Source organism: Triticum dicoccoides, chromosome 4A, assembly GCF_002162155.2.
Source record: "Triticum dicoccoides isolate Atlit2015 ecotype Zavitan chromosome 4A, WEW_v2.0, whole genome shotgun sequence".
Lineage (NCBI taxonomy): Eukaryota > Viridiplantae > Streptophyta > Magnoliopsida > Poales > Poaceae > Triticum > Triticum dicoccoides.
In genome coordinates, this window is record NC_041386.1 from 563,364,118 (window position 1) to 563,377,677 (window position 13,560).

A 13,560-nucleotide genomic window follows, 5' to 3' on the forward strand; every position below is an offset into this window, starting at 1 on the left:
TGTCCTACCCTCCCGTGGCAGCGGGGTCCTATTGGAAACTAAGGGATAATAAGGCCTCCTTTTAATAGAGAACCAGAACAAAGCATTAGCATATAGTGAATACATGAACTCCTCAAACTATGGTCATCACCGGGAGTGGTCCCGATTATTGTCACTTTGAGGTTGCCGGATCATAACACATAGTAGGTGACTATAGACTTGCAAGATAGGATCAAGAACTCACATATAATCATGAAAACATAATAGGTTTAGATCTGAAATCATGGCACTCGGGCCCTAGTGACAAGCATTAAGCATAGCAAAGTCATAGCAACATCAATCTCAGAACATAATGGATACTAGGGATCAAACCCTAACAATACTAACTCGATTACATGATAAATCTCATCCAACCCATCATCGTCCAGCAAGCCTACGATGTAATTACTCACGCACGGTGGTGAGCATCATGAAATTGGTGATGGAGGATGGTTGATGATGACGACGGTGACGAATCCCCCTCTCCGGAGTCCCGAACGGACTCCAGATCAGCCCTCCAGAGAGGTTTTAGGTCTTGGCGGCGGCTCCGTATCGTAAAACGCGATGATTTCTTCTCTCCGGTTTTTTCTCTCCGAAAGCAAATATATAGAGTTGGAGTTGGCGTCGGAGGGTTTCTAGGGGGCCCACGAGGTAGGGAGGCGCGCCCTAGGGGGGGCCCACCCTCGTGAAAAGGATGTGGGCCCCCTGGTCTTCATCTTTGTCGAGGATTTTTTATTGTTTTCTCTAAGATGTTCCGTGGAGTTTCAGGTCATTCCGAGAATATTTGTTTTCTGCACATAAAACAACACTATGGCAATTCTGCTGAAAACAGCATCAGTCCGGGTTAGTTCCATTCAAATCATACAAGTTAGAGTCCAAAACAAGGGCAAAAGTGTTTGGAAAAGTAGATACGACGGAGACGTATCATGGCGCCACACGGTCCATCTAATGGGTTTTCTGATGGCAGAGATGAGATGCCGACACCAACTCGCGGGGCAACAACGAGAATCCGCCCAGGCCCTCCGCCTGCTCCATACTCATCGAGATGTCAGCCTCAAGTGCCTCACCAAGCTCACCATGTGCTACTTCTCCATCACAGGTATGCTACACGACACCACTAACTCAGTTGACGCTGCCTGCCTACCTAGTGCTTGTTTAGCCACAGGGCGTACAAGAGTGCTTGTGGTTAACTTAGTGTTCTCCTGTGTCATCAATCTGACAAATTCTACAACTTTATCTGTGATTTCCAGCACAAATATGTTATACTAGTATTTTTCTCTAGTTCGTGCTACCATTTATGTTTATTTCAGTAGCACGGCCCTAGGAGAAATGCATGCATGTGTATAAGAAACCATTAGCAGACTAGCATCTAATCATTAATCTACGTTGGTTACTTGAAATATTTCATGTAAAGCGTAGGATAAAAACATGGTCATGTTGCAACTATCTAACTGCTAGATTACTTGAAATAATTGAATCTAGTTAAGCAATTTATGCACACTGTAATGTTGTTTGTATTAAATCTAGCAATAAAATCACACCACCCTGCTTAGCTAGTGTAAACATTTAGTCGGCATCAGTTTTGCCCAATTGTGTCCACCGTTGGAGATATGATGATGATAATGCCGGTGCGGCTTGTGAGGCCGAGGGTCGTCTTGATTCCGACAAGGCAAGAAGAACTGTTCCCTCTACTGGTTTTATGGAACATGGTAACATAAAGTTCATCTGAACCTTTTTGAGTTAAAGATTGGGATGCCTTTTGAGTTAAAGATTGGAAAGCTGACGATTATTTGCTGCATACATGCCATCCTTTCTAGTGCAGCCAAGACTGATTTTCGCTCGTCTAGTGTGGTTGCGGACGCATTTCTTATTCCACTCGACGCGTTATGCTGCCGAAATTTCTAGCCGAAATAGCTTTTCTAGGTTCAGATTTCCAGCTACCGGAATTCTCCCTCTTTGTGTATACCTTGCATATTATGAGAGAAAAGGCATTAAAATTACCCCAAAAAGCATTATTATGGATAAAAATATTAAAAATAACAGTAATAAAACATGATGCAAAATGGACGTATCAACTCCCCCAAGCTTAGACCTCGCTCATCCTCAAGCGAAAACCGAAATCGAAAAATATGTCCACATGCTTTGAGGGAGAGGTTTCGATAAAAACAAAATAGGAACATAGAAGCATCATGTAGATTATTATAGCAGCAACAAAATTAAACATAAAACTTTTATCATAGGACTTTTATCATAGACTTCTCATGAATAAGTGACAATTCATCACACAACTGAAGTATAAAGCAAAAACTCTATTAGAAACCAACAAACTATGTTCTCAGTCAACTTTGCAACTATAATTCATCATCTTTTTAGGGTCACATATCGGAGCCCTTAGGCAAGTCCACATACTCAACCATCATACAGGCTGCTATGATTGCTAACACTCACCTCGTACACATGAGCAAAACGTTTCAATCGAACACATAGAAAGATAGGGGTTTATAATTTCGCCTCCCAACGTATTCACCTCAAGGGTGATGTTAACAATAATAACTCGTGCTATCTATATTCAACTGGACATATGTGCCTAGATCTTTCCTCACCACGTGATGCTTGCCAAAGGAGAAAAATAAAAAGGAATAGAAGGAAAAATTTGACTCTTTGCATAAAAGTAAATATATAAAAGTAAAAGATAGGCCCTTCGCAGAGGGAAGCTGAGGTTGTCATGCTATCTATATTTGTTTGTATGCTCAACCCGTTAGTGCAAAAGAACGTCACGTTGCATTGTCCCTTTGTGATAGCGACCTTTATTATGCAGTCTGTCGATTTTATTCTTCACCATCATAAGTTCGTGCAACACTCAATTTTATCTTACACTAAATGATCTCACACTTTTAGAAGCAATTTTTATTGCCTTTTTGCACCAATGGCAACTAACTTGAGGGATCTTGCTCAATCCCTAGGTAGGTATGGTGGACACTTGAAAATAAGATTTGGGTTTAAGGGTTTTTGGATGCACAAGTAGTATCTCTACTTAGTGCAGAATTTTTGGCTAGCAAAGATAGGGGCAAGCACCACATGTTAAACGATCCATGACAATATGTGTTCTATGTGAATATAAACAAACATAAACCATTAAGTTGTCTTCCTTGTCCAACGTCAACAATTTTGGCATATAATATTTTGATGAGGGCTCACAATCACAAAAGATTTCTAGGATAATATATTTATAGGTGAATCTTCTCTTCCCTTATTAATTCTTTCATGACTTGCATCATTGACTAATGATATGTTTGTCAATCTCTAATAAAATTTTCTACTTATACTTATGCTTATGTGGTGTCATCGCCTACCATAAGATTAGTATATGATCTTTTCTTCATTTATTTCCTTTCTTTATTTTAATTCCTTTCTCTTTTTATTTTTATTTGCAACAAGAAAGAAAAAACTCAAACTAAACTTTATTATATAACTTGCACACGATTACAAGGATATATCACTAAGCAGCTCTCAGAGAAGAAAGGAACGCCAAGCTTGGTGGAAGCCAAGGGGAGTGTCCATACCTGATACTCAGTTCTCCTTTGGTGGTGAAGATGAAGATGATGGTGAAGAGATCTTGTCCTCGGATTTCCATGGCAGTAGCCCGCCATCGTGAGAGGAGGAGTGAGTCTCACGGGTCTTGCAACTAGCAGCCAAACTCATACCTTTAAACCTCGCCTCATATTCCAAGACTTGGTTTTGGAGATCATAGATCTGGCTTTGGAGGAAGTTGATTTGCTCGTTGAGGGTGAAGACGATGTCCTTCATGGGCTTGCCATCCACCGTGAGATCACGACAGAGGTCCGTGATCATGAGGTGATTGGCATTGAGCCCACACCCCACCATCCCCTTGCACCGGAAGACATCTTGCTCCATAGCTTCGAGCCTGGCCTCCACGGTTCTCGTCCCCTTGGGACATGGCACATCACGAAGGTGAAGCACCCCCTCATGCATCTAGATGGTCTGAGGGTGCTGCACCACCTCCCGCAAGTACGGATTGATGACGTTCTTGAAGAAATTGTCCTTGGAGGAGCTCGAGGTGGCCATGGTAGATGGGATCTGGCAGAGAAACAACAAGAAAAGGGAACAGAGGATTTTTCCGCGATACGGTGATCAACAGGTTCGGGAAGTATATATAGATTTTTTTATCTTGGAAGACAAGCAAACGAAAGAAAAACGGAGTCCGGAAGGTGTCCCAGGTGGGTACAACCCACCTGGGCGCGCCAGGCTTGCCTGGCACGCCCTGGTGTCTTGTGCCCACCAGGGGACGCTTCCTGAAAGTTTATTTATTTCCTAATTTTCTAAATATTCCAAAACTGATAAAAAATATTTTTGGCAGATTTTTTCAAAGTCCGTTTACTTATCGTATCACGTACCTCCTTATTTTCACGATTCTGGACTATTCCAAAAGGACTCTTTTATGTGTTCTTCCGGTGTCAAAGTTTGGATAACATTACTTTCAACATTAATGGGCGTACCCGAGATATAATGCTTTATACGTTGCCCATTGACAACCTTCGGGTTAGTACCTTTGAAATTATTTATTTTGATAGCTCCAGACCGATAAACCTCCTCGATAATGTAGGGGCCTTCCCATTTTTATAGGAATTTTCCTGCAAAGAATCTGAAACGAGAGTTGTACAAAAGAACATGTTCTCCTACTTTAAACTCGGGTTTTTGGATTCTTTTGTCATGCCATCTTTAACTTTTTCTTTGAATAATTTTGCATTTTCATAAGCTTGTATTGTCCATTCATCTGATGATCTAATATCAAATAGCCTTTTTTCAGCAGCAAGTTTAAAATCATAATTGAGCTCTTTGATGGCCCAATATGCTTTATGTTCTAACTCAAGAGGCAAATGACAAGCTTTTCCATAAACCATTTTATAAGGAGATATACCCATAGGATTTTTATATGTTGTTCTATAAGCCCAAAGTGCATCATCTAATTTCTTAGACCAATTCTTCCTGGGCCTATTGACAGTCTTTTGCAAAATTAATTTTATTTCTCTATTGCTACGTTCAATTTGACCACTAGACTGAGGGTGATAATATGATGCAATTCTATGGTTAACATCTGATGTCGCTTGAAGCTACGTCGGTATTTCCCCAAAGAGGATGTGTTCTCTGTCTTGGGCCTCATGCGTTGCACGTGGTGGGCCTCGCGAAAGAAGGTTGGGTCGTGGGTGGCTCTGCCGAAGTGGGTCACGCGCGGAAGGGATGCGGTTGTACGATCGTGCGGATTTGTCGCTAGTCGCTTCCTTACATTATTGGAAAAGCCTAGTGCATATATGTATATATGGTATAATGGAAAGAGGAAACGGATCAGTATATATATACATATATGGAAAGAGAAAGCAAATTAGACGTAGGCCTTTGCGCCTGAAGTAGCACCACCAACTCCAACACCAAAAGTCTGCCGTGTGTTAAGAACTTATTCTTCGACGTCGCTACTACTGAGACCCACGATGAGCCTACTACAGGGCATGAGAGAAAAAACAGAGATATGCTTGTTATTGCAGTAGAAAGATAAGGTCAAATTGTTAAACTTGTTGTACAGAACAACAATAGCAAAGTAGCTCAGTTGATCAGCGAGATGCTCCTATAGAGTCGAATCCTGGCAACCGCGGGAAAGAGAACGTCGCTCACGGGAACAAACACAGCCGTGCGATCAGGATCTGACGAAGCTCGGATTTTAGCCTTTGCGCCTGAAGCAGCACCATCAACTCCAACACCAAAAGTCTGCCGTGTGTTAATAACTTATTCTTCGACGTCGCTACTACTGAGACCCACAATGAGCCTACTACAGGCTAAACAAAACTCTTCGCGAGACGAATTATCGCCGACAAAATTGAACAAGCAAAAGAGGACATTGGCAATAGCCCATGATGATCTATATCTCACATTCAGAAAATAGTGTTGGCAAATGGTACATTGTTCAAGGTTTAAAAGGTTTAAAAGGAACTAGAACAATCTCTTTGGCCCTTATGACTAGTTTCTATCAATGTTGTGTTGTATGCTGTTTTTTTTTTCTTATCACATAGTGCTTTACAAGGCATGTTCTAAAAAAGACTTTTAAAGCACAACTTATACAAACATTCTAGAAAACTTATGAAAACATATGATGTACTACAAGTTTTTGGACTAGTTATTCGAGTAAATTTTTGTGGTAAAGTCAGGCCATGCCCATGAGCTGACGAGTGTGATTGACGAGTTGGATAATTTGGGTGGCCCCGTGCGCGGTGGGGGGCGACGCACATCGATCACGTGCTCCGTGCTAGTGCATTCACGCCAAACTGGACTTCCGGTCAATGCAATTTGCAGATCGAAATGGAGCAAGCTGTATCCTTGTGGTTGACCCGCTGATTCTTATCTGCCCTAGTAAGTACTTCCTCCATAAACTAATATAAGAGTGTTTAGATCATTAAAATAGTAATCTAAAGTAGTAAAGAGGGAGTATCCTGTAATGCAAGCCGACCTGACCTGCATGCATGCATGCGCCGGCCGGAACGGCGGAATCGGAGACCATCTCGTCAGTCCTTGGCAGTTGGCATAGTACGTAGCACGCTCGTCCTGTACCCAACCACACTGTTCCTTTCTGATGAGATCCAAAGAGACCTTGTCTGTCCAAGAAGCATGAACCATTTCTGATGAGATCCAAAGAGTGAGAAACACCACACTGTTCCGTCCTTTCAATGGCCTTATCCTCCTCCTAGTTTTAAGCCGCACTGGCGCGCTCAGTACGTAGCAACGCAGCAGACTGCCTCGCCTCCGCTCTAATCTCAAGTTCTGAAGAACCATGGCCGTGCCATGCGTTCGCCTCGCCCTCCTCCTCTGTCTGATGATCCCAGCCACCGTCGCCTCACCTCGGAGCCGGAGCCTGCGCAAATCCCCAGCCCACGCGTCGGCGTCGCGGGCGACCGCCTTCTTCGAGGTGGACCGCCCGCCACGCGCACGCGGCAGCTCCGGCCGCCGGTGCTCCACGCTCCTGCTGTCCGCCTCCTTCGGCTCCACCTTCGACAAGCCCCCTGCCACCGCCGCCTACTCCCCGCCAAGCTGCCTCGTCAAGGCGGGCGGCCGCGCCTCGGCCATCTCCCTCGCGGTGCTCGAGTGGCGCGCCGCCTGCCGGGGACCCCAGCTCGACAGGATCTTCGGCGTCTGGCTCGCCGGCGCCGAGCTCCTCCGCGGCAGCACCGCCGCGCCGCCTCCCAACGGCATCGTCTGGTCCGTCTCCAAGGACGTCACCAGGTACGCGTCCCTCCTCGCCGCCGCCGGCAACTCCACCTTCGCCGTCTACCTCGGCAACCACGTCAACGCCACGCTCACCGGCGTGTACCATGCCAACGTCACGCTCCACCTCTACCTCCGCCGCACGCCGACGACCAAGCCGACGCCCGCCACGGCTCCCGCCGACCTCATCGTCCCGATGTCGCGGGCCCTCCCTCTGAACGGCGGGCTGTGGTTCCCGATCCAGAGCGCCGCCGACGTTGCGTCCAAGAGCGTCGCGCTGCCATCCAACACCTACCGCGCGGTCCTCGAACTCTACTTCTCGTCCCACCAAGACGACGAGTTATGGTACAAGAACCAGCCCGGGTACCAGAACGGCCCGTTCCGCGAGGTTACCGCTCGTGTCGACGGTGTCCTCGCCGGCTCCGTGTGCCCGTTCCCCGTCATCTACCCTGGCGGCATCTACCCCCTCCTATGGAGGCCAATCGCCCCCATCGGCTCCTTCAACCTCCCGACGTACGACATCGAGCTCACGCCTTTTCTGGGCAAGCTGTTGGACGGCAAGGCGCACGAGTTCGCGTTCGCGGTCACCAACGCCATGGACGTGTGGTACATCGACGCCAACCTCCATCTCTGGCTGGACCCCAGGGGCACGGCGACGACGGCGGGCCTCGTGAGCTACGCCGCGCCACCGACGAACACGACGTCGTCCAAGTCCGCCGACCCCGTCGACACCCACTACCACGCGACGGCGGACCGGCTCGTCTCCGCCACCGGGTGGGTCAAGTCATCGTACGGGAACATAACGACCAACGCCACGCGGACGTTCGCCCTCGACTACCTCCTCACCTTCGAGACGCTGGACCTGACCATCCTTGCGGACACCGGCGTCGTCGCCACGGACGGCGCCGGCGGTGTCCTGTACTCGGCGCAGACGCACGGGAACTTCCCGCTTGGCTGGGTCTATCAACAGAATAGTCTAACCGTCACGCACGGGTTGGAGGAGACGACGGTGGCCGCCGGCCGGTGGTCCTCGGCGCCGCCATACCGGTCGCTGCGCACCACGCAGAGCAGCCTCGTGGAGGACGAGGAGGGAGGCGGCAAGTCATGGGGCGTCCGGCAGACGTACAGGTACAACGCCACCGACGGGTGCTACTTCAGGAACGTGACCAGCAGCAACTACAGCGTCGTGTCGGACCACTCCAATGAGTTGTGCGTGAAGGGGGCGGCATCCGCCGGAGTTGGCACTGTCACGGCCGCGCTACCGGCGGTGAATCTTCCATAGTTACTTTTAACTTTCAGAATCAATAAAGACTGGATTTTTTATTTGCGGGGACAATAAAGACTGGATTTTCTACCATGCACCAGAGACCCCGTGCATGGTCTAGTTGACACTCTTTGTACAACTAGTTAAAGTTTACGTGCAATGCACGCTAATTTGAAAGTATATTAAGTGCATGTGGATATTAAGTAGAATATTATTTGCGTGTTAGTATGTGATTAGTACTATATTTGACATGAAATTAACTGCACGCTAAACGTGTTGAGCGCTCGACATTGAAACAATATAGGTCGTTGGATTGACATAATTAATGGCTGAGATTAATTGGATCTGCCCCTTTAGGTCTTTTTATATTGGTATAGATATAGATACTCCATCCATACATGTAGAAACTATTCATCAACATTAATTGAGAATAGTGATACATGGGCTTAGTAATGCAAATGTCATCCTGTGCGGAACCGGTCTATCCATACAAAAGCTAGCATTTTATTTTCTAGTGAGATATTAATTCGTCGACATCTTTTCAATATTAATTCCAATTTAGAATATTTTTATATATTTGAATTCCTAACGGCATGATCTTTAAACAAGGTTAATATCGGATATATTTTAAACGAGTTTGAATTTCATCAACATATCTCACTCATTTAAAATAATCACTTGTTTCAAAATATTGGTTTTACTCATTCCAAACACAGGTTTTACTCATTCAGAAAAAACTAATTTTGCTTAATTCAAAAAAAGAATTTAGTGGAGTAAAATAACTCCACTGAAATTTACTTCGCCGTTTTACTCCTCTAGGGGATCACTTAGAGTTGCCCCGAGTGGAGCAATTACGATCACTGTCTCAAAAATATCATAACAACAATGGTTGATCATCCTCCTGCCTCACCGCACACACTGTCAAGGGTGATAATCTAGTACTCCCTCCGTTCACCACGACGAGTAATTTGGAACGAAGGAAGTAGTAGAATTAGGAAAATGGTATATGTACGCGCTTCTAGCTACTTGTCTCGACCAGTCGTCTCATCTCCACGTTTTAGCACACTCCGAGTGCGGCGGCCACCTCAGGTGTGCCGTCCTGTTGAGCCGCCTAGCGGCCCTGAGGACGGCCCTCAGGTCAGCGACCTTGGCCCGCATCGTCCGCCGGCAGTTAGCGTGCACGGTGGCCACCTGCCGGGCGTCCAGTCAAGTTAAGAGTGAACTTGCAACAGGGGGAAAAAGTTGGGCCTCAGTTGCAAATCAAGGTGGACTTAAAATTGGGACAAAAAAAGTTTTGATCCCTAGTTGCGATTTGAGGATGGACTTGCAACTTAGATAAAAAAATGTTAAAATCCAGTTATGAGTCGAGAATGGGATTGTAACTATGACAAAAGAAGATAGGGCCCGAATTGCAAGTTGAGGGTAGAGTTGCAATTTAAAAAAAACATATAGCCACAACGATGAAAAAAATCTTGAATTTTAAAAAATAAAAAAAACAAATCATGAACTTTAAAAGTCAACAAATTTGGAATAAAAATGGAAAAAGAAGAAAAAGGAGAAAGAAACAAAAAAGAAAATTGAAAAAAGTTCACTTGTAGCCACAACAGCCAACGAGACACACACGAGGAACAAAATCAAATGGATCAACAGCGGCCCACTGCCAGTAACGCGTACAGAAAAGGATCAATGAATAAAAGAAGCAAAAAATACTGATCTTGATGACTAAATCATATGGTTAGAAATGTATATATGGTACCTTTTTATATCTAGACGTGAAATAGCAAATCTGATTAGGAAATTATATGTACGCACTTCTACTTCTCTCAACGAATCGTCTCATATCCATGATTTAGCGCACTGCGAGTGCGGCGGCCACCTCAGCTGTGTCGTCCCGTTGAGCCGCCTAGCGGCCCTGAGGATGGCCCTCAAGTCAGCGATCTTGGCCCGCATCGTCCGGCAACAGTTGGCGTGCACGGTGGCCACCTGCCGGGCGTCCCGGCTGTCCTGGCAAAACCCGCTGAAGCGCGCCGTGTCCAGGACGCGCGCCCTCACGCCGAGCCGCCGGAACACGTGCCGCCGCTTCATCTGATTCAACACGTCCTGCTCCTTCAAGCCTGCGGACCCGCCGCGGGCTAACAGCGCCGCCGTCCGGTTGTTCGCGACCACGAAGAAGAAGCCGGTGTTGAGCTCATTGCTGAGGTAGTCCCGCGGCCGTCCGTTGAACTTGTCGGAGCTGATCAGGAGGTCTTCCTCCCCGGTGCGGTTGAGACTCGGGAACGGGTTCCTCAGCCACATCACATCCAAATCCTTGCAAATTATAAGCAGTGTCACATAAATGAACACTTCGTCTGACATACGTGAGATTTAATAAAGTCTCAGTCGATGCTATATCCATGAGATCTTACACTAAGATTCATGCAAAATTTTACTTTTAATATTTTTCTTTTTTACATGTTATGTCACTTAATTTAGACTTGGTTGAATCTTAGTCGACTAAGACCTAGCCACACCGGATGCTTATATATTATATAAGGGCGCGAATTAAGTTTACGTGACCTTTTCAGAGGCAGGGCTCGACGAAATTACCGTGAATATGAAGCTGTAACCGTGCTTGAGGACGTCGCCGAGGAGGCGAATGCGCCGCCACATCATGCGTATAAACCCGTCGGACATCTAGAGCTGCTCCGACGACAAGTCTTGGGTGTCGTTCCTCGACGCCGGGAGCCGGTAACACCGGATGCCGCCGAGGCTCATGCACCGGCGGTATGCCGGCCGGTCCATTGCCACGAGGAGGACGTGGCTGAGGAGCTGCGCGGTTCCCTCCCCTTCCCTCAGGCTCCGCACGAAAAGGTCGAGCAGGCCATCCTCCTCGGCGTACGCCTTGTTCAGCACGCTCAGGATCAGCGTCCTGTTCGCGTCCGCCGCGCCGCGCAGCGCCGCCTCCAGATCATCGCCGCCGTAGGCGCGCACCTGGATTTAACAACCCCCCAAAATGTTAGGGTTTCAAGCTTTGCTGCGCCTGAAGTTGGCTCCACTAATATCAATCAATTGGCAATTGGCATAAAAGGCCCAGAATCGATCGGGTAAGTAGTTCTGTAGTTGCAGCCGGAGGATTCTACTTGCCGCTGATCGACGACGCCACATGTCGAAGAACCTCTGCTCCGTCTGGCCGTCGGCGTCGGCCGGCGAGCAGAGCACGTAGTACGTGCCGACCACGACGAGGAGGCAGACGGCAGCGACGGCCACGAACCGGGCCGATGCGCAGTGCTCCGGCACGCAGAGCAGCCGGTGTGGGCATGGCAACTGCGTCCAACTCCTCGCCTTCTTTGGCCCGATCACCATGGGATCGGAGGACGGCGGCGTCTTGGATGAGGACGGGCGGTCGCGCGGTATCTCATGGAGGCACGGAGTTCGTTAGGAGTAGTTCAGTTGTTTGTAATCAGCAGAGAAATGCACGGGTAAATGGGGTACGTGCGCATGAGAAATTTGCAGCAAACCTACCAACCTGCTGGACGCCTGAGTTTTCGCTCACACAAACTATCCATGGCGTACGTAGCACATCGATCGATTACCGTGCAGTTTCTTTTTGACGCCATTTGTCTATGAAAAAAGTGTGGAAGTTTTTTTTACAGCATAAAAAAAGTGTGGAAGTTTTTTTTTACAGCAAAAAAGTGTGGAAATTCATGTGGCTTACCAACATCTATCCAATACTTCCCCGCAAAAAAAAAAACCTCTATCCAATACTTCCAGCAAAAAAAAAACTCTATCCAATACAGGAAATTTCCGGTATTTCCAATGGGAAAAATGACCGAAAGCCTTTTTATTTAGACAAAAATTACCGAAAGCCTAGTTTACGTGCACACCAGGTCCGGAAGTTTCGGCCCACCATGTCCACTACCGCCCATTTCTCTATCTGATCGATTAACTGTACTACTCAGTTGCCTCCCTAAAGAAAATGTATCAGTTGCCTCTCTCACAAAAAAAAAAACTGTATCAGTTGCCTAGAGAGAGAAAAAAAAAGTCATCCGTCAGAATTTCCGAAAGTAAATGATTGGGATATGTAGAAATATCAGCACAAAAGCACCGTGGAAAACCCACATACTAGAAAAAAAACCATATTCATCTAGCACATTTTTTTTGCGGGAATTCATCTAGCACATTTTCATGTCCACAATGCATAGTTTTCGATCTCTACTCGTTTACCAAGTCCATTGCATGGTATATTGGCATGTTCATGCACTTGACACATAAAAAAGTGTTATCAAGTTTTTATTAGTTTTCTTTTCTTTTGTTATCTTTGTAGGTATATTGGCATGTTCGTGGACTTCACACAAAAAAGGACCAAGTTGGGGTCAAACCGAAAAAGTTTCAGGCATCAGACTTTCGTATTTTGGGAGTGTCAAATATGACATATTTAAACGAGCTCAATTTGAAGATGCAATGCCACTGGTGGATCGGCGTCGTTCACGCGATTCGAACAATCCAAAAAACGTCAAAGGAGTTCGTACGAAGAGATGGCGGCCAAAAAGTAATGCTCCTGAAGGTCCGGTGTCTGAAGACGGCGCATACTAGCCCTAGACAATTTTGTAAACCGGTCATAACTTTTTCGATTTTGCTCCGACTTCATCTCGATTTGTTCCTACGCGATCCTTGGCGAACAAGGGGTGTTTCGGAAGAGGATTTGGCTCCCCTGGCGCGCTTGGATGAAACGAGGAGGAGCCACATCAACAGAGGTGGCCCGATGATGCCTCCTACATATTCACCTCCAACCCTAGCCGCCGTCATATATCATCATGAAGTCCGATCTGCTCCACCACGTGTCGCTACACCTCCATCGTAGAGGAAGGGTCAAGACAAGGATGAAGAAGTGAGGTGGCTCTGCCTGATCAACAAAGGAAACAGAATAATAATAATGCTTGATTGGGCAGAATGAGCTGTAGGGTGGCGGGGCCGGTGCTGACCTGTGCGAGGTCTCTCCCCGTTGCCAAATCTGTGCCTGACGAGGCCGC

At 46.7% G+C, this 13,560-nt stretch overlaps 1 protein-coding gene and 1 pseudogene across 1 annotated transcript; one reads left to right on the plus strand and one right to left on the minus strand.

The window, feature by feature from the left end:
* Positions 1-6,733: 6,733 nt before the first annotated feature.
* On the plus strand, positions 6,734-8,742 carry LOC119286769 (peptide-N4-(N-acetyl-beta-glucosaminyl)asparagine amidase A-like). The gene has a single exon (XM_037566217.1). It carries the CDS (start codon positions 6,857-6,859, stop codon positions 8,567-8,569), a length of 1,713 nt encoding a protein of 570 aa, XP_037422114.1. The 5' UTR covers positions 6,734-6,856; the 3' UTR covers positions 8,570-8,742.
* A 1,500-nt stretch (positions 8,743-10,242) lies between these two features.
* LOC119283658 overlaps positions 10,243-13,560 on the minus strand; it is an 8,323-nt pseudogene continuing 5,005 nt past the window's right edge.